This window comes from Hippocampus zosterae, chromosome 1, assembly GCF_025434085.1.
Source record: "Hippocampus zosterae strain Florida chromosome 1, ASM2543408v3, whole genome shotgun sequence".
NCBI classification, from domain to species: domain Eukaryota; kingdom Metazoa; phylum Chordata; class Actinopteri; order Syngnathiformes; family Syngnathidae; genus Hippocampus; species Hippocampus zosterae.
In genome coordinates, this window is record NC_067451.1 from 20,372,501 (window position 1) to 20,393,753 (window position 21,253).

At 41.4% G+C, this 21,253-nt stretch overlaps 1 protein-coding gene across 2 annotated transcripts in view; it reads left to right on the forward strand.

Annotated features, from left to right (window-relative positions):
• Positions 1 to 6,454, forward strand: part of LOC127603474 (dedicator of cytokinesis protein 2) — a 119,849-nt gene extending 113,395 nt beyond the window's left edge. Inside the window, exons 44-51 of one of the 2 annotated variants that reach the window (XM_052069790.1) lie at positions 140 to 316; positions 1,900 to 1,983; positions 2,211 to 2,348; positions 3,192 to 3,319; positions 4,315 to 4,516; positions 4,587 to 4,704; positions 4,793 to 4,941; positions 5,758 to 6,454. In XM_052069790.1, coding sequence (XP_051925750.1) covers positions 140 to 316; positions 1,900 to 1,983; positions 2,211 to 2,348; positions 3,192 to 3,319; positions 4,315 to 4,516; positions 4,587 to 4,704; positions 4,793 to 4,941; positions 5,758 to 5,820 — 1,059 coding nt within the window. In that variant the 3' untranslated portion in view covers positions 5,821 to 6,454. The remainder of the gene's footprint in view (positions 1 to 139; positions 317 to 1,899; positions 1,984 to 2,210; positions 2,349 to 3,191; positions 3,320 to 4,314; positions 4,517 to 4,586; positions 4,705 to 4,792; positions 4,942 to 5,757) is intronic. The other variant, XM_052069797.1, reaches the window with a different exon arrangement.
• Positions 6,455 to 21,253: the final 14,799 nt, after the last annotated feature.

Genomic DNA, 21,253 nt, shown 5'->3' on the forward strand with positions numbered 1-21,253 from the left:
CACACACCAAGATTTGACGAATGATTGTTTTTTTTGTGTGTCTTCTTATTCCCCAAAAACCCGCATAATCACATTACGCCGTGTTATTGATGTTTTTTACATCTTTCTTCCCTCCATACCTGGATCACTCCATCTTCAGACGACCTTGTCCCCATTGGAGAATGCCATTGAGACCATGGACTCCACCAATGAGAAGATTCTGGGCATGATAAACCAGTACCAGGCAGACTGGAGCCTTCCCATCAACCCTCTCTCCATGCTGCTCAATGGGATCGTGGACCCGGCAGTCATGGGTGGCTTTGCTAAATATGAAAAGGTACTGCTGAAGAAAGCCATAATGGGGACACAGATCCAGTGTACGAAGTCGCCACTAATTAATGCTCCATCAGGGCCAGATTGTGGTGGTGGCTTGACAAAGGCAGATATAGCTCAAAGAGCTTCACCGTCCAATCGGAACTGTGTGAGGGTGGCCATAACTATGCATATGAGCCCCACTTTTATGGCACAGTGAAGTTCTGACCGGCTTGCTCACAGTCACATTTTCAGCAAAGGGCAGATAACAGAAATGGGAAGGCAGACACTGCAGAGACCCAACTACCGGTAATAAATCTGTATACAAGCAATTAAAAATGTCATTTACATAATATGTCCCTTTTAATGAGTTAGTAGTTACTTATAATCGGGCAAAACATTTACTGATGATTTACAGTACATCGTTCTTTCTGTTGATTCAAAATGGGTTCTACTTCCTTTACAGTGGCTATAAAAAGTCTAAACACCCCTATTCAAATGACAAGTATTTATGATATATATATGAAACCAAGATTAATTATTTCAAAACTTTTTTTTCCCCATTGTGAGCTAGCTAAAACCTGCTTGACTCAATAAACAAACAAGTATTTTACGAAGGTGTAATAATAACTGAGATAATATGATTTCAGAAAGGTGCACACCCACTCCTAACTGGAAATGTGACTGTGTTCAGAATCAAGCAATGACTTTTAAACCTCTGTACTCAACTGCAGCTCAATTCCGACTGCACCCCCAATATGCTACACGTATCTGATGTTTTACAAGCTCATGCTGTGTGACCAGGACCATTTTGTTGTTGTTTTTTTTTTTTTTCAAATCTGACCTGGGCCTCTTTCATGTGTGGATATAAATTGGATATGTATGTGATGCATCTGCAGTCTGATCGCTCTCCTGTACACATATGTCGTTAAATGCCCAGTATGCGCTTCACGTGGGCGAGGGAGAGTGCTTGGGAAGGCTACTACTAACAATCGCCTGTGAATCTGCAAAACAGTCTTGTCCTTACATTGGACAATGATGAACATGTATTCTATCACGTGTGGCAATGATGATGTAATCTTTACAATAGTAGACAGCTCCATAAAATGAAATCGAAAACTGGAGCATTGCCTTATTTCCCCTAAATATTTTGACCTTCTCCCACCTTGCGACTCTGTCGATATGAGATGATCAAAAAAGCTCCAAAACACTGCGCCATATGGTGGTTTGTTTTGTTGTTTTTGTAATGTGAATGAGTCCATAAAAAGATTGGATTTTTGGAAATGAATCCGAATTGGGCATCACGCCCTGCAGTGTGAACGTACACCTGATTAACCCCCCAAAAAGCTCAGATATCAAGTAACCTCGCTCAAAGATGTTTCCATTCAGTTGAATTTTTAGATTATAGGTCACATGAATAGTATTTTATCTTGGCTTTATCTCGGCCTAATGTTTTTTACATCACAAATTGACATCTGAATGTGGGAGTGTCAACATATGTACCATATCTACCATTAATACGCATCATTTTACTTATTATTTTGTAATCTCATATCAACATCCAATGCTTCTCTAATGGTGTTTGACTTGTTTTGTTTTTGCGATCAGGCTTTCTTTACAGAAGAGTATACTCTGCACCATCCAGATGACAAAGAGAAACTCCTGCGTCTTAAAGACCTCATTGCATGGCAGGTACCTAACAAACTGACAAAAAATCTAAAATATTTAAAAAATAATAATTTTACAAATATTGCCTCTTTGAATATTTTTTTCTCTTTATTACCCCTAATTATATCAAGGAAGAAACCAATCTAGCCCAGATTTAAGATTCACTGTCGTTGTTACCCAACCCTCAAATTCATCCCTGTTTTAAATTAAAACATTTAATATACTACACTCTTGAATCTTTGTGTTTATAGATCCCATTACTGGGTGGAGGCATTGCTCTCCATGGGAAGAGAATCACCGATGATCTGCGACCCTTCCACGAGCGCATGGAGGAATGTTTCAAACAGCTGAAAAAGAAAGTGGAAAAGGAGTATGGTGTAAGAGAGCTGGTAAGAATTCCAAAGATGACAGCAACTCAGACACTCATGAGTGTCTGTTTTTCACTGGACTATACCTCTACAGATATATCGACTCATATTTGACACCTTTCTAGTATCTGGTCAGCCTGCAGGGGTTCAGAGAATATACCACATGGTGACTAAAACCAATGTTCCTCACCTTCTGGTCTCGCAGAAATGTATCATTACAGTTTCATTGTAACCATTTTATTGATTCACGGGCAGGGCACACCTATAAATAAACACACATGCTAATATTAGCTCCCCCTGTTGCTAAGACTTACCTGGAGTGTGGAGTATTAAACTCCATAGTCTCCAATTTGTTGCAAGGGTCCATTTTTATCATCTTGATTAGAATGGGTCAGAATTTGATATGTTTCACGTGGGGTGCACATGTATTTCTCAGGTTCTTGCGGTAATGTTTTGAAATAGCATTTGCCACAAAGCAAAATACTGTGCGGTAGAAAAACAGCATGGGGAAATTTGGGTTCCCCAGCTATGAGAATTCCCAACTTCTTTCTTTCTTATTATTTGCTGAAACACATGCCTTTTGAAAATATTTACGGTGTGTGTATTTTGGATTACTGGCGCTCTACAACCACATCACCGTTAAGTGGTTTTGACTGTTGGATTTGCTTATTATCAAAATCTTAGCTTCGCACAATGTTGAGTTTTCTTTTCTTTTTTAATTTGTTTGGCTACACCACACATTTACCATCTCTCCCCTTTGACTGTGTAAAGACCAGTCCAAGGTGTACATGCGCGATCAGAAGATGAAAAGTGGTATAGAAAATTGATCTTCCCCAACTTCTGCCTCATTGTTTCTCTCGCCAGTTGGACTTGGATGACAGAAAGTCTACTCGACCTTGCTCCATGCTGCGATCTGTTCGTCAGTCCATCATCTCCATTTCCTCACTGCAAGGATCTGAATGTGCAACGCCAACCAAACTCTCTGTTGATAGGTAGGTAAAGTGTCATTATCAAAAAAAGACAAAAATCACTGCAAGAATGACTGTTCCCGAGTGTAGACTGTAAGGGACTGATTTATTAAAGGGTTGCTTACTTAATTGCCACAAAAAGATGAATGAGCTGATCTACTTCCTGGCCATATCCAAAATTCTCCCTGCCAGAAAGGTATAATAGCTCAACAATTCGTTTTGCACATCCTAATTCAAGGAGTAGATGACGATATAGATGAATTCAGTTTGCACAAAGTGATTCACTAAACCTGACATTAATGCAATACTTCATCTGAAAGGCAGCTGTAATTTGGCACCATTGTGCACAACTATGACTGCAGTTAGTGATAAAGGGGTGCAGGCAAAATGAAAGGCAATGGGGAAAACTGAGATTTTCGGTCCATGAAAAGATTTTTGAAATGCTAGAAACAAATATTTTCAATTGAGCCAGTTTTTGAAATGTTCGATGATCTAAATGCGCAAATGGGGCAGTCATGCCATATCACCTTTGGCAATTGTTTTTAACTCTGCATTTGCTTAATTCTGGGTCATTTCAATGCATAATGACAATTTTTGCTGGCCTCTCCCATAAAACTTTTACCCACTCAGAAAGGGAGTAACATAACATAAGCATAAACACGCACACTTTGAATGTGCACATTGTGTTTAAAAGGGGTTGGAGAAAATGTGACAAAATGTCTAACGTCTGTTCGCCTCTCCCACTCACACTCCCAATTCCATCACTTTGGGCATTATTTTCCACTTGGAGAACTTTCTGAAACTTTCCCAGGTGAAAACCATCAGAGGTACCTGAGCACAAAACCCACATTTGCATTGGGAGGTATCCACCACATTTACACCCGTTGCCAATTCTGCTGCAATCTATGTACACACCCACCAGCAGTCGATTCGCATTATTAGCATAAACACACATTTTAGTGCCCACTTTTGGGGATCTGAGTAAATTGCACTCCAAATCTCCCTTTTCCTCTTTGCAGGGACTTCCCCCCTGAGTCATTCTTGAGCAGCACGTTGCCACGCTCAAGCGGCAGCCTCAGCGCCAGCACGCAAGACGACGATGTTGTAACCGTGGGCGACTCTGAGGTGAAACTGAGAAAAAGTAAGAAGAAGAGGAAGAGGAGTAGCATGATCTTCATTACAGAGGAGAGAGAGCAGACCAACACTCTGGACTGCAAACGGGTGAGCATTGGTTATCACTGCTTGAGTTCTGATTCTGAGCGTCTGTATGGATGTGTCATGACGATCTCAGTCACCACCCCAGTTGTCCAAGAAGCAGGAGTTCCGTAGTGACACCAACTTGTCAGAGCCCAATAATGGCAACGTGTCGCTGAGCGGCACCAATTCCAGGTCCCTGCCGACCATTACAGGTAAACTAGTACTGCACCACAATCCACACTTCAGTTTATGTGGGAAAGTAGTACTGGTGTAACTTGGATGGTTGTGCTCGTACTGTAGGTTTATCACTGGCTGTGGCGGGTGGGGCAGATGAGGTGGAGACCCCCCGAGCCAGGAGAGACAGCAAGTCCATGTCTCTCTGCATCATCTCAGGCCGAACAGCAGACAGACGCTCCAAAGGCGTCATCGGCCTCTTCTTCAAGTCCAAGGTAGACAAACCATTCATCGTCCTACAGCACCCATCAGTAAAAACATTCTCATGCTGCAAAGAAAACTTCTGCATCATTCACTGCTGTGGGCATAAAAGGAGAGAAACTTCTGGCGTGACCCCCATCCACCCCAAAACCTCAAGTCTGTTGGGAACCTTTGGCACATCCTCAAGCCAAAGATCCGTGAGGGTTGCAGGCAGTTCACTTCCAAACAGCAGCTCAAGGAGGCTACCTTGATATCCTGCATAGAAATTCAAGCAGGGAATCTGCAAAAACCTTCTCAGTTCAATGGAATTCTGAGAAATAGCTTTGATTTCAGTATGACCTCCTAACGCTGCAAACTCAATTAGTCTCCGTTCTTTATAACCTACAAAATGTTTAGAAACTCTGTTGTGCATAATATTTGGATTGGTGCATTTAACCAGAAAAATATTTGCATAATCCTTTGGAATGCAATATACCTCACCTTCACTATGAGATGGTAGAGCTGCATAATTTCTCCCAGAAAATCAGAAAGGAAACTTAAAGCTAATCATGCGACATTAATGCCTTTGTGTAATGTACTCACCTAGAGCATTATAAATATCATATTTCACACTCTTGAAAAGTATGGCCAAAAGACACATTTAAAATGCTGCTTACTGTCCAAGTAAAAAAAAAATCTACAGTATATACATGTCCTCTTGCAGGGCTCTTCTATAAAATAAGAAGAGGAGAAAGACAAATATTTTCGAACACATTTTGTACATGTTTTTAAATGCCAACAACTAAAAGTTTCCATGTCAAAAGTGTGTGTTATGTTATTTGTGTTGACAGAGCTCAAAGGCAGACGATGGGCTGACCAGTGATGCAGGCAAAGGCAGTGACAATCATTTCTGACATCCGTTCAGTATTTCAACTTCTGATTTCTCTTCCTCAAAGCTCTGCTTTCACACGCTGAATGTCCCGTTATTTTTGTCTCGTCACCTCAGACTGAATTACAGTTTTGCCTGCAATAAATGCTACGTTTTAAGAATGAATGACCTTTGGCGAGTAAGTTCAATGATCGCTTTTAATGCTGAATGGAGCTCGATAGTCAGTTTCGCTTGAAAACGCCACACTGCCGTGCTTGATTAAAAAAAAAACAGAAAAACAAAACTATTAAACATACCTTTCAACATTGTTGTGGAAATAATGATTTGACACATTCAGAAAGGTTGCCATGTCTCTCTAAAGTCACTCTGAACACGAAAATCCAATTCGGGTTTGATATTGAGATGTGACACTGTGTAGTGGCTTCTTGTTATTCTCCACAGAGACAAACATTGTATATTTTCATCACACATGGCTTGAAAGGGGCTATTTTGTTGCTTTATAAAAGTTGTATTTACCATTTGCCTTGGAGTTTTTTTTTGTTAGATTTATGGCTCTAAGAAAATAAGTCTGTAACATATTTCAGCCCAATGCCAGCAAGATACGATAAGTTCACCTTGTGGTTTTGTCTCAGTTCCATAATACAGTGTAGATGGACCAATTTTGTGAATTTTTTTCTTTTTATCCAAGACACAAAATTATTGTGGTGGTTGTGTTTTTTTCCTTAGTAAAGATTTTAATTGGATGGAAACATTAAAATAATGTATTAAAGAGACAGCAGGGTTGTTCTAAATGACGATAAATAAATCTGATAGTGTAATAAATGTTCATTGAAGATTTTCTTTTTAAATTGCTTAGATGTCAACGAATATCTCCTGTGTTCCAACATTAATTTTTTTTTAATTTCCGCCACATGCTGAGGGCATAAAACAGGTTCACTTCAAATTGCATAGAGTATGCAGTTTTAATTCTTATTTCATTAATGCTGGAACAATGTGGTGCGATATGCAACACTTGGATTCGAGTTTATTAGGCACAGACTGAAACTATCTTTTGTAAGAATAGTACATACTGAGAGGTGGTTCTATTATTTAGTCTCTCTTGTGTCATCATATGAAGTAAGAAAAATAGTAGAAAGAGCTCTAGTTCACTGCCTGGTAAGAACCACACTTGTAAGTAGATAGTGCCAGTCAAAATGAGAATTATCTCTGGAAATGCAATGTTTGTTTCTTGTTAGATTGGAAATGAGTAGGCCCTGCCTGATATTTTGGCCAGTGAGCATTGGATGTTCGAAGCCCCATCTCTGTTGAATGGGTCAGTAAAAAGCACAGTATTAAATAACAGAATGTAATTTCTATGAAAATGGCGCGTGACTATTGAAGAGCTGATGCTGAACTGAAATGCTGTGGAATTAATTGAATGGTTAAATGGCGAACACGAGACCCACAGTTGGAATCAATTGAAATGTAAATGCTGGAGATAATGGGTCATTTGGGTATGAGTTTGTGAAACATTGGTGCATTTTCTGAATGTCAAAGAGTTCCCAAGCTTTCCTGAATGAGCTGAACATTTTGAACGTGGGATGGTTTTAATCAGTCCAGAAGTCTACTTTTTTTTTTCCAGAATCAATCATTTCGTTTTTGGTCTACAGAGGGCAGTGTTGAAATTCCCTTCTCTTCAGCAGTTGGAGGACGCTCAAATTTTGCAGTTACCAGCAAAACTCCCTAAAACATGGATGGTAATGTGTTTGGAATCAGCCATCCTTCTCATCTGTCGCCCCCCTTTTCCACTCTTTGACTGTCACTTCACTTTCCACGCGCTTCCTCATTGCAACACTCTGCCTTTCCACCTCATCCATTCTCCCCTTGTGTTTCCAGCCCGTTTGGCCTCTTGCAAGACTTGTCTCTTATCCATCTCCCTTTCTTGCTTTCTCTCTCCATCATTCTGACAGGGTGTACAAACAGCTGATGGCAGAGCAGCAAGTGGAACAGTGCGGTTGTGAGCTTTAACAGCACAGCTTTAGTAATACTGAATTTGACAGCTTGTCAAGACAAGACTGCTCTCAGTGGCTCTTTTTTTTCCAAAGCCCATGATGTTGCTGGTGGTAACAAGGTTCAAAGGAGAATTTCTATTTGCTTCTCAAAAGAGGAGTAAACGGCCATTTAGATATAGTGTACGGTAGATCTCTTTGTCAAGTGGTCGTTTCAAGTATGCAAAAATGGTAATAATCAATACTTCCTTTTGCATTCAGTCTGTTTTCAAGTAGCGCCACTTGATGCTGCTATGAACATTTTTGACATATTGGATGGGCTTTTATCAGAGCGAGGCGCAGAAAAATGACATTAGGGTGGGTGTGTCATCTTAAATTGATAATTCATGGGTGATGGTCATATTGTATATCTGCTTATGCAATGTGTCAAGCACTTACAGGCTTCCTGGTGTGTTTGGTGTGTCTCAACGGCAGCAAATTAGCAGTCTACTATCTGCAAGCCCCAATGTTACTGTGTTTGCACGACAGACAGATAGAGTACCCAGAAGAGGAAATGGAGAGAGGGTGAAATAGGAGGATTTTATCTATGGGTGGGATCCTGTGTTGTCAGCCCTCAGATTCAATTTTGAGAACAAACAGCAGAGACCAAACTATAGATGACATGAAAAGTCACACCCTGTGTGATATAACAAAAAAAGACCAAGTTACATAGTTTCAAAACTTGGGTACACAATTTTATTTGTTTCCCCGACTATTTATGTGACATACAACATGTACAACTAAATTGGGAAAAAAGAGATATTTTTATGAGGGGAAGACGAAATAAGCAACTGAGATAAGTGAATTCACACGTGTACACACCCTCCTATAAGTGAGATGTGACAAAGTTCATAATTAACCACTCACGTCCACCCTTGTCAAATAGGAGTCAGCACATACGTGCGACCATTTAAAGTTCCTCGTATTAGCTCTAGAAGATGGTCTAATAAACTTTTCAGAATCAGAATCATCTTTATTGGCCAAGTATGTAGAACACACAAGGAATTTGTCTCCGGTATAACGCGTTGCATTAGTATCATCATAAACAAGGCATGACAAATAAGTATGGAAAACTTAAGTATGGAAGGATATTTCGTAATGTAAGTAAACCATAGTGCGGTTCACTTTGTATGTCACAGCTTCCATTTTCCACATCCAAGCCAGGTCCTGTATCTTTGGCCTCAGACCACCTTACATTGCACCTGACCCCATTGGCCCTTTCCACAAGTGGTGAGCGTCTGGGAAAGGGAATCTTTGGAGTCATTGGACCGGAGTACACCCCACCTCCGGGCCTGGCTCCAAAAGGTGGCCTGGGAGACCCGCTTCCAGGCGAGGGAAAAATCGATACATTTTATTTCTCATCAAATGTGGTTCAGAGTTGTGCTTTGTTTGGTCCCTGACCGAGGAGCGGTTTTCCCTGGGTGACCCGACCAAGGGCCGAAAGCCCCTGCCTACTTATTTCCTTGAAATATTTTTATATTATACTGCTACTGTTCCTCCGTCTTGGTATTTCACAGCCGTCTGGATGCCCTGTGGCACCATGTTGCCTCCCAGTCTTGATAATATACCAGGTAGCAGGTTTGGTCTGTCGGTGCAGCTATTACGTGTGAAGTTTTGGAATTTAATACAAATACGATTTTAGTGTACTGAAGTGGTTTCAGTTATTTTGTACTTTACACAGTGACAGTATTTACTCTACACTTCTGGATTTCACTTTCACTTTTATACATCAAGTAAAACGTCAGATTTTACCGTAGAACATTTCCCCTTAACTTCAAGACTCGTTACTCAAAATAAAATCTGAAAAAAAGGGCCAAGGTCCATTTAATCTGGCAAGCCCCCTTTCTTTCTGCACAAAAGAAATCAATTACTGCTTCAGCATTGAGTCCATGCTAGGTGCCTCTCTCTGGCTATTTTTTTGTCAATGAAAAAAAATGCGAGCTAGTTGAGAGTTAGACGCTATTTTTAGACGCACCTCTCACACCAATGCCAGGCAAACATAATGGAAAATTTATTGAGCTACGCTTCAAGTTATTCTACATTAATAACATGTAGAATAACTTAGGCTTCATTACACTAAAGTGATCCAAAAGAAGGAATGAAGCAGATTAAGCTAAAAAAAGATGACAAAAGTAGCAGAGCTACATCAAAGCATTTTATTTTTTATTATATATATATATATATATATATTTAATTAATATATTTATATTTATATTATATTATCTATATATATATTGCGCGTCGTCCCGCATGCGGTCTATCCTTCCGTCTGTCCCTTTTCAAAACGTACCTACTTCACCGCACCGCTGCGCGCCGCCACTGCGCCGCTCAGGCAGTGGCTCACTATGATCGCGCGGGCATCTTAGCGAAAAAATGTTGTCTACCCACAAGCATTGCAATGAAATTGTTAGTTATTTAGTAGAGCTAAACATCTCTTTATTTTCGCGATAAGCAATGAAGATGAACAAAAAGTTGAACCAAGCAACAACACTTTTGTGGGCCAAAGGCCCACCTTACCAGCCTTCCGCAGGAACTAGCTGATGAGCCGCCCGGAGGGCGGCGAACCAGCTAGTATATATATATTTAAGCATCACAATTTTGAATTTGTTTACAATGTGTGCATTGTAAGAGCAGTAACCAATAAAATTCCTCATTTGAGTTTACATTTACCGGTACATTTACCGGTACATCTCAGGTTTCTGGAGGTGCTGTGCTGCCATGTAAACTAATTGTTTAGGGAAAAAAGATATTGAGTGCAAGTTGTGTGGCTGTGACCTGAGTTGTTAAAACAAGTGAATAATCACTCTTAAGGCGGCCCGGTAGTCCAGTGGTTAGCACGTCGGCTTCACAGTGCAGAGGTACCGGGTTCGATTCCAGCTCCGGCCTCCCTGTGTGGAGTTTGCATGTTCTCCCCGGGCCTGCGTGGGTTTTCTCCGGGTGCTCCGGTTTCCTCCCACATTCCAAAAATATGCATGGCAGGCTGATTGAACACTCTAAATTGTCCCTAGGTGTGAGTGTGAGTGGTTGTTCGTCTCTGTGTGCCCTGCGATTGGCTGGCAACCGATTCAGGGTGTCCCCCGCCTACTGCCCGGAGACAGCTGGGATAGGCTCCAGCACCCCCCGCGACCCTAGTGAGGATCAAGCGGCTCGGAAGATGAATGAATGAATAATCACTCTTTGTGTAGTCATGTAAAATATTGCCAGCCACCCATTGATGAAAAATCTTCGAGGAATCACTCAGGGTATTTGTAACTGTCGGCTCACTGATCAGTTAGTCAGTTGTCACCAGAGGCCTTGTTGCCATGGTAACTGCCCTCTGCCCCTTCCTGTGGGGATTTGCTTCACTTTGCTTTCCATCCTTGCAGTACAATTGCCTTGTTGCAGTCTAGTTTTAAATCCAAAGGGCAAATGCACACAAACTGTGTGTGTGCGTGTGTGTGTGTGCGTGCGTGCGTGCGTGTGTGTGTGTGCGTGTGTGTGTGTGTGTGTGTGCGTGTGTGTGTGTGTGTGTTTGTGTGTGTCATCGGTTATGCAGGATGGTCACAGTATCCCTCTGGTGATGGACTCTCATGCTAATTCGTTGCATCAGCTCAAAACAAGTCAAACTGCCGCCAAATGTATCCAAACTTCCAGCCTCTCGCCCGAAGTTAAATGGGGTTGGTGTGAGAAAGACAGTGTCAATAATTACTTCACTATGATGTAGTGCAGTTCTATACCACGTCAAACTGTCGTTCCAGTAATATCAAGATGACAATCAAAATGTGTCGATGTTCTTGATGAAGATGAACATTTTTAATTTAGCTCTTATCGCCACCCTTTTTCGTTTAAGCAAGTGTTCCGAATATTGCGTCAGGAGGACACCGATTTTAAAATGAAGGTTAACAACACAGGTAGAAAAAAAAAATGATAAAAATTTCACGCTAGAGTTGTTGAACAAATAGCACCACTGTGCAGGCGAAATGGGAGAGAGATCAAATTTTGATGGACATGAGTCACACTGCTGGAGAAAGAAATAAACACTGTCTGTATTGGAGCTTTAGTTCACAGTCACACACCTTTGCAAAACGCTCCACGCGACATTGATTCTGAAGGTGATGGTCCCTGATCCTTAGACAAACCTCCCTCTGTCTGCCAGATGGATGTTCAGCTCCATTTGTGGCACGTATTCGAGTCGTACAGGCTTTTACACCAAGTTACCCACCTGGAAATGTATATTTATCAACTATATTAGACTGACCTTGTGTAAAGTTTCTGCCAAATCTGCATGAAATTAAAAAGTGGAGAGACACTTTTTTGGAATGGTTCGTAATGTGGTACGGTCTGTAGTTTAAAGGAATCAATAATTTTGATGCGTAAACATTTTGATTGTTTTGCATATACAGTATGTAAATAATGTACTAGAGATAATGCTGTTTATTATTCCCACATTCTTGTCAGGGAAAGAAAAAAACTTTCTGTGGTGAAATATCACACTTGATTCATTCCTGACTTATCAGACAAGCCCAGTGATTCAAATTTGAGGATAAAAACGTCAATTCAGTTTGACATTCCTCATTCCTGTCCAAAAACAGTAAAATACCAAGCGCTCACATACAGTAAAATCAACGTCAGCCAGCCAGTCATAAAAGAACTTCATGACGCTGGATGTTCTCGAGAAGCATTTGCGCTGCTGTCACAGGATGCATTCTTCCATTTCATTTCGAGCCCATTATCTTGTCTCCTCTTGCAAGCTCATGTTAACGGGAAGAGGTGTGTGGAAGAGTTCATGTTGGACCGGCCGGTTCCCGCAGGACAGGTCGTCCTCTGTATGGGTCTAATTAAACACAGCTTTCTCATTTGCACCCCTGCTTCTTCTGCTCATCCCTTGTTCGTCAGCTCCTCCCCCTCCATGCGCACCGGGCTCATTAATTAGTTTCCGAGATCGAGATCGATCTCAATGCCATCCCACCTACAGGAAGTCCAGCAGGAACTGCAATTGTTAAAGTTGTTTGAAGTGTTTGGAATCCTTAGGCTGCTAACTGAACCAGTGCAAATGTTTGGTTTTGAACTTTTGAACAGGAGTTCTTTCTTTGTTTTTCACAGTTCTGGCGCAAAGGGTGTACCCGTTCCTCGCCCATGAGAATGTAACACATTGACACAGAGCATGCGGTTGAAAAAAAAAGTTCAATCAGCAGGTCTCCTTAAGATGTTGTGTCCTCTCCTTAGAAAAAAACAAAAACATAGTTGTGCATTGGGATACAAGTATTAAGTGTCAAGTACAACTATAATGTCAAATGTGCTGTACAGCACAGATGAAATTTCCTCCCTCTTAAACAGACAACAGACAACAAGAGTGACCCGGGTGAAGTTTACTGTCAAGCTGAACATAAAGAGAATTACATGTTGTGTATATTTAAAACAACCACACAACTTGCCAACACAGTCCACTGGCTTAACGTTTACATACTACACAAAACGCCATGGATGGGCTAACAAATTGCATTGAATCATCACGATGATACAAGTACTTGAGCAACAAGTTTTTGAACACAAATGGTGCATGAACATATTGATTAACAATATGTGACTCACGGGATATGTTCTTTATCCTCTGAAAAAGTGTGTGTGTGTGTGTGTGTGTGTGTGTGTGTGTGTGTGTGTGTGTGTGTGTGTGTGTGTGTGTGTGTGTGTGTGTGTGTGTGTGTGTGTGTGCGCGTGCGTGCGCGTGCGTGTGTAATGTCTTATTTATGATGGGGAGGACACCAGTCACTCTCAAAGCAATCATCCTCGGAATAGGTGTCATCCGACGGACAAGGTGACGAGGTTTGCAAACCCTTGCCAAAAAACATCACAGGAAAAGAGAATCTGAATTCTCATCTCATGCTGTTCTTCATTTCAGTCCATCTCATCCATAATTATACAAATGCTGCTCTGTTGATGCTTACAGATGTGGTTTCTTTGATAATCATACATTAATTTGGAACAAATAAATATTTAAATGAGCATTTAAAATTGTTCCTTGAAATCAATACTTGAAAGTGGCTGAATCTATCAGCTTAACATAATCGAAAAGTCATTAGAGTTGGAAATAGCTTGCTAATGGAAGCAAATAATTTGGTGTGTCGTAAACATGCTGCAAGGAAAAACAGATGTGGGTGGAGAGTGTGGGGTGGGGGGGAGAAGCTATTATATACAGCTGGTTTAGGTCACAAGCAGCCTTGGGATACACAATGTCCACAAGTGAGTCTAATCACACATTTGTCTCTTGTCAAAAAACCAGCAAACAAAGTGTTCAGCCTGTTAAATACCCTTTAAAAGTGTTGTAGCCATCTGTACAAGAACTCGGATTAGTTGTGGAGACTGCACGGACATGTTTGATGAGTTGCTGCCTCATCTGGCCAAAGATTGTTGGATGTTAATAGAGGTGACACTCATCTCTGCCGATTTTTTTCAAGAGGCATTGACAGGCAGGACAGGACACATAAATGCAAATGAGCTCGTAAGTTAACAAGTCATGAATTAATGATTAAAAGCTATAAATTGATCACCTTGCCTCATTAAAGGGGACAATCAAATGCCTGCTACTACTTGCACAAGAAAACACAGAACTCATCTTTTTGCCCTGCAGCTGAAAATTCCATCCATCCATCCATCCATCCATCCATCCATTTTCTGAACCGCTTGATCCTGTCGGGTCGCGGGGCAGCTGAAAATTCAGAAGTGAAAAGGCCTTTTGGATTAAAGGTGAAATGTTTTCAACAAAAAAGAACAAACCCAGTTGCTTTGGTTCAATCTTACCATGAATAACGCTGCCTTTAAAATACTTTATTTATCCTGGGCCAATCACTTATTGAACAATGTTTAGATTCGTCTCCGGTTACCTGCAGTGAGTCGTTTTAACACTGGAGCTCTCATCCCCCCCCCCCCCCCCAAAAAAAACTAACTAACAAAAAAAACAATGACAAGACCTTTGCAAAATCTCATTCATCCTCTCAAAACACATCATTTAGACAATGGATTTCAGTCCTCTGAGAAAGATTTTGTGAAGGTCAGGTGGGACAGGAAATGAAAGAACCGACATTATTGGCATTTTAAAGGCTCTTGGACTGTTGTCTTGTAATCATAGGATGAAAGTTAAGTACGTGACATTTGTAAAAGAATGTTAATAGGACAGTAGTCACTGGCCGGCTCAATACGTACACCTACAGTATGCAATCAAAGAGACAAAGAGCTACATCTAAAGTCCCAGGAAAGTGAAAGTAAAAGTAGAGTAAAAAATTCGTCAAAAATCCAGCAGCCGTCTCTGCTCACACAAGCTGTGGCCGTGCGCTGACCACACCCAGCTGAACAGTCAACCAATTACATACCTGGTTGTCAGACAGAACCATCTTAAATTGTCCTTGTAGCATTATCAACTACGAGCTGGGCATTGGAAAGGAAAGACGACGGAGTCTCACTCAGTTTCTTTCACAAGGGTCGCGGGGCATGCTGGAGCCTATCCCAGCTGTATACGGACAGTAGGCGGGGTACATGCTGAACTGGATGCCAGCCAATCGCAAGGCACACATAGACAAACAACCATCCACGCTCACACTCACACCTGCGGACAATTTAGAGTGTGCCATTAACCTGCCATGCATGTTTTTGGAATGTTGGGAGGACAGCAGAATACGTGGAGAAAACCCATGCAGCTACGGAAGGCCGGAGCCGGAATTGAACCCGGCACCTCTGCACTGTGAGGCCGACGCGCTAACCAGTCAACCATCGGGCAGCCCCAGTTTTCTTCAATGAAAGGTAAATGAAGTTTCCCCAGTACTTGTGAAATGGCCTACATACATGGTGTTACAGTTCACTAACATTTTAGTGTCCACTCAGTGGTACTTTATGGCATGTCCAATAGGTGCGAGCACACAAGATGACACTGCTGGGAAAGAAGGGGCTTGTGGGGTGGGGCAGAAAAAAAAATGCTCCCCCTTGCAATGCTTTTCTGTCACTTGATGGATCATGACATGTCCAGTCATTGGCGTTTATATGGAGGTCTTGCAAAGTTACAATTCAAGTGAGGACTGCCACTGTAAACATTGCGGACACATATTTTGCAATTCCTTCCAGAACCCATAAAAGTTTTGTGTGCTCGCCCCATTCAAAAAGAAGGAAAGCACAATTGGTATTTTGCCAGCAGCCAGTGCATAAAAGTTCCAAATCATAGTGTCACGTTGCATGGTGGTGGTGGACCCCAAAAAGCAGGCAGGAGAGAGGAGCAGGGTATATTTGAAGATGTGTATTGATTAGTGATGGGTCCAGCGACACCGATGCATTGACACATGCGCCGGGCTCACAGAGCAAACCATGTCGATGCATGTGCTGCTTCATTAAGAATACCTTTATTAGTCTCGCAATGGAGAAATTCCAGATTCACAGCAGCAAAGTTATGAAAGGAAGAAGAACAACAAAAAAATAGGAGCTGCTGGAAAGGCAGCCAATCTCGCGGCGCCATTTTGAAGTCAAAATAACACAAGACAACACATAGGACAGAGACAGTCGTGCAATCTTCACCACTTTTCTGCATACACTTTGTTGTCTGAAGCAGTTATAGATGAAAGAGGAGAGGATCAAAGTGTCCTTTCACCAGTGGATCAGAGACATCATGCTGAAAATGTGCACACGTCTGCTACAAGCAAAGTTTTGAAAGCAAACACGAAGCTGTAGCGTCCATTGACGAAAGAGATTAGTTCACTTCTCCTGTCCCACATAATCCGCTTCAAACTCCAAGCCGCGACTCCCAGCTCCAAATCCGCATCGGCACTCCTCGCCAACGCTCCTTTCTTCTCATCGTCGGCTCCTCAAGACCTCCATCCATCCAGCCGCAGACCATTCAACAGCACCGATCTCTCCGCTGAACAAAGCGGGGCTGTGAAAAATGCTGCCCATTACAGGCGCAAGACACAAGCGCCCCGGGACTGTCCAGCAACGACAGTCAAATGGCGCCGACATTCCTCCAGTCAAAAACAGTGCTGGTATACCCATGCTGCCGAGAAGGCGCAACCACCAAGCACAGAGTCTCCTCCTTGATGAATGTCGTGTCCAAAAAATGCTGAAAAAGGTCCACATCAAGTCCACACGACGTAACAACAAACACAAAGTGACAAAAGAAACACAAGAACAACAAAAAAAAGCAAGGCTCATGAGAGCACTTGCTGACGGCTGCCTACTCGGGCGCCATCTTGACTTCAAAGTCGTCACGTGATTGACACGTGAACTGCATTGACACAGTCCAGGCTTCTAATTGACACACCGGCTGCGTTGACACAGTCCAGGCTGCTAATTGACACATCGGCTGCGTTGACACAGTCCAGGCTGCTAATTGACACGTGAACTGCACCGGTGCAGTTTAGACCGCATCGGCTGCTTGGCACAGTACAGGCTGCGCCACTTAGTCCAGGGGGCGTCGACTCAGTGCAGAGGGCGTTGACGCAGCAAAAGCCCGCCGCACAGTGTTTATAAGGAAGTCGTTTGGCGACACAAAGCCACCTGCCGAAACAAGCCAGACCTCACTCACGCTCGCTTGTCGAAGTTCGTGTCAGTGCAGACTTCGTGTTCGTGCCTTGCCGATTATGGAGCAGAGACGCAAATCATCCGCCGTGTGGGACCATTTTGATGTCCTGGAGAATAAGGTATAATTTATTTATTTATTCAAATCGCCTTCTGTGGCCGAGAGCCTCTCGGCGAGAGGCACTCGCCGAGTGCCTCTCAGATTATTGACATGTGCTGTACCATTCTAATCCGAATACATTTCAAGGTAACTCTTAGTTACTTCTTATTCACATTTCATTACAGGTGAAATGTCGAATTTGCCAAGTCGAATTGTCATACACCAACAGAAACACCTCCACTATGCTGAGGCATTATCGGGCCAAGCATGAGAATGAAGTTCGCGATACACCCAGTATTACGCCAGGTATACAAACGTTCACTCATCTTTTCACGGTTGCTATGTTGATGATTTAATTGACAATCAGTAATTATTATTGGTTGACTCTCCCCTCCATGTTTGACAATCAAGGTTCCAGGAAGCAGCTGTACTGGAAGGACCAACACACTTCTTTCCCAAACCTCTCCCACCTCGCAAAGGAGTTCCTTTGTACGCCAGCCTCATCCGTCCCTTGTGAGCGTGTGTTCTCCACAGCAGGAGAAATCGCTTGTAAAAGACGCAACAGGCTGAAGTTTAAAACATTGGAGCATCTTATTTTTCTCAATAAAAATTTGTGAAATAAAAGCCCACAAGCATCCTCATTCAAATGATCTTCACATTATTTGAACACATTGAATGTTGCAAAATGAATGCATGGATGTGAATGATATTGCATACACTTCATCATCAAATCGATGAATGACCTTATGAAAATGTTTTGGAACAGTTGTAGATGCAAAACTGTGCTGGCAGCTACATAATAGATAATAAAAGAAAAATATCCCAAACCATGGGGATCCTCCCAAAAACTAAGGATTTGCTGAATAAGAGATCCTTATACTTTTATTACTTCCATATTTGACCTATTGTGTGGGAATATGGGGAAATGCCAGTAAAACACCGTTTTAAAACTACAATACAAAGCAATCGGAACAATCACTGGCTCCAAATAGACGGAACCCACAAATCCACTGTTTATCAAATTAATGAAATCTCATGACCTGGTTGACTTCAAAATCGCCCAATTAATGTACAAAGCACACAATAACCTCCTTTGCCAAAACATCCAGAAGCTTTTTAAAATTTGAGAAAGTTGTCATAATTTAGGGGGTACTAATCTATACAAAAAAATCCAAAACACGAACGAACATCACACAAAGGAGTGTATCTGTAATAGGTGTAAATCTGTGGAATGATTCTGAAACGGACCAGTAAAATGAGGAACTCTCTTGCTGAGATTAAAAATGAATTCGAGAGTAGTACAAGACAACTACACAAATCAGAATTAAGCTGATAAATTCGATACACTCGTGAAATATAGCAATACATCAGAAATACATTGATGAGATTATTTAATATATTAATGAAATGTAGCATCCATTATGAATATGAGAAAATCGACATATACGTGTGCTCTAAAGAGTATGTACTGTATATACAAACCTAATGTTGTAAAAATGTATTAGTACAGCATACATAAGGGTAAAAGCATTTGTTGATATTTAGACTTTCTTTCCTATTTAGAAAAATGATCAATTCATATATAAGAAGGGGTAGGACTCGGGGTAGGTTTTTTGCTTCTTTCTACTCCTTTGAACACATATTTGTGATGATGACTATTTTCTTTTCCTTTTTTTATATCTTACCTTCACCTTTTGCCAATTTATTACCGAATTGTATATTTTATATGTTCAATATACAAAACAATTTATCAGTCAGTTCAGTCTGTTAAGTGGGTTGGCTGCAGGGATCTTGAAGGTCCAGCAGGTGGCAGTGGTCAGTGACACAGTATCAGCACAGTATCAACACAGTGTGTCAGTGTGTCGACACGCCTCATGAGGCCTCATGGACCCATCACTAGTTGATAAAACACAGAAAACTAAATCCTAAGCAAACAAAGTCCAAAGTAGCAAACAAAGATCATGACTGAAGATAAAACAAAAACAGTAACCAAAGCATGACTCAAACAAACATGACAGTAGCAAAAGCAACAAGGACCCGACACCGAGTGTGCGGGCAGGAGTCCTTTTATAGGCCTGATTACCTATGACCAACAGGTGTGCAGCTGCCAGGGGAGCTCTACAGTGCCACCCGTTGGTCCCTAAACCGAATCGTGACACATAGGAAGATATCATTTTACTTTCAAGAAAAAGTTTTAATATAGCCACAAATGAGCATTGTAAACCCCACAGTATAATGGCATTTCTTTTTTTCTTAAGCACCGCTACTCCATAAGTGCCTCGGGTATTGTTAATTACGTGACAGTTAATTTATATTGAACTTGGAATGTTTCTGTTTCCTTCTGGAGTTTGTGGTCTTGGCTTATCGTGATTTTAACTGCTTGTTGTAAGGTGTCCTTAAGTTTCTAGAAAGGCGCCCACAAATAAAATGTATTATTATTATTATTATTGGCTTGGTGTGTCCTGAGGTGAGTCTCATTTATGCACCGTCTTTTAATGGCCAGAAAAGTTCACTCTCCTAGTCTTGGAAGTCTTAGAAATCTAATTAAATTTGACACAACTTGACTGTATGGCATATGCATATCTCGTGCAGGTTCAATTGGTGTGAACAACCTTTTTTTGTTTGGAAGAGCATTTTTAGACAACTGGCACCATTTTGTTCAGGCTTATGCGTAATGTAGCTGAACCCATCAGATTTTATGATTCAGGTCCAGTCCTTCTCAAAGTGCGGCACTGTACAAGTACCAAGAGCGTTGTGCGGGTTCTTTCTCGTTGTTCGAATGCTCAAGAACATTCCCGTTGTATTTAGCTTATAAATTGGAGACTTTGCAATCAACAATTTCCTATAGGCCTACTGAAGTATTAATGTATTAATACTTAATAATAATTAATAATAATGTATTAATGAAGTATGTATTAATGTTCAAACTGCATCAAGTTACAATGGCTTACAAAAATATTATATGGCAAAGGAATAAAACCTCTGTCTGGAACTTGACGAGCTCCATATTTTTAGGAGACTCTTGGTGTAAAAAAAACAAATAAAATTGAGAGCCACTGAGATCAGACCCAAGGAAAAATTGGGGTATGAAGACATTGCATAGATTTAGAGAACACAAGCCAAGTGTATATTTACTGCAGTGGTCGGTCGTTCGTGATCGTCAAGCTTTTTCGCAGACTGGCAACCATTTGTCAACAAAGTGTGTGTGTGTTGGGGGGGTGGCGGCATAAATATTTCTGATCTGAAACCATTCGTCAAGGGGAGGCAGTCCCCAACCAGGCCACACAAATAGATTGTTCACTAGATTTTAGATGTTGTTTTTTATGATTTTTTTTTTGAAAGGGAAATTATACCTCTCAATTGGGAATATATCCCAGCAGTGAGCACTCCCGCTGCCTCTTGGGGATTAGTTTTCCCCCATTTACCAGTTGTTCAAGAATGGTTGCCGATATTATCTGTACAACTCTGAACCTTGCCTGGCAGAAAAAAAGTGTGTGGAAAAGGATATTAGAATTGCACAAAATGCCATGATTTCAACAGTTGAGAGAGGATTCGTTGAGCTTTTTTTGTGTGTGTGTGAGGATGTACAAAAGATGATCATTTGTGTAGGTGTGTGTGTGCTTTGTGTATAAGTGTGTTGCGTGACTCTTCAAAACGTTTGATAGCTGGTTGATCAGCTGTTTTACTCTTTCGCTTTATGAGCACCAGCAGTATATTATTTTACTGCGTACGTCTGTCTATTATTGTCACTATTGGTGAGAGGAGAATCATCATAACAAGTTTGGTGGTTATCATCACAC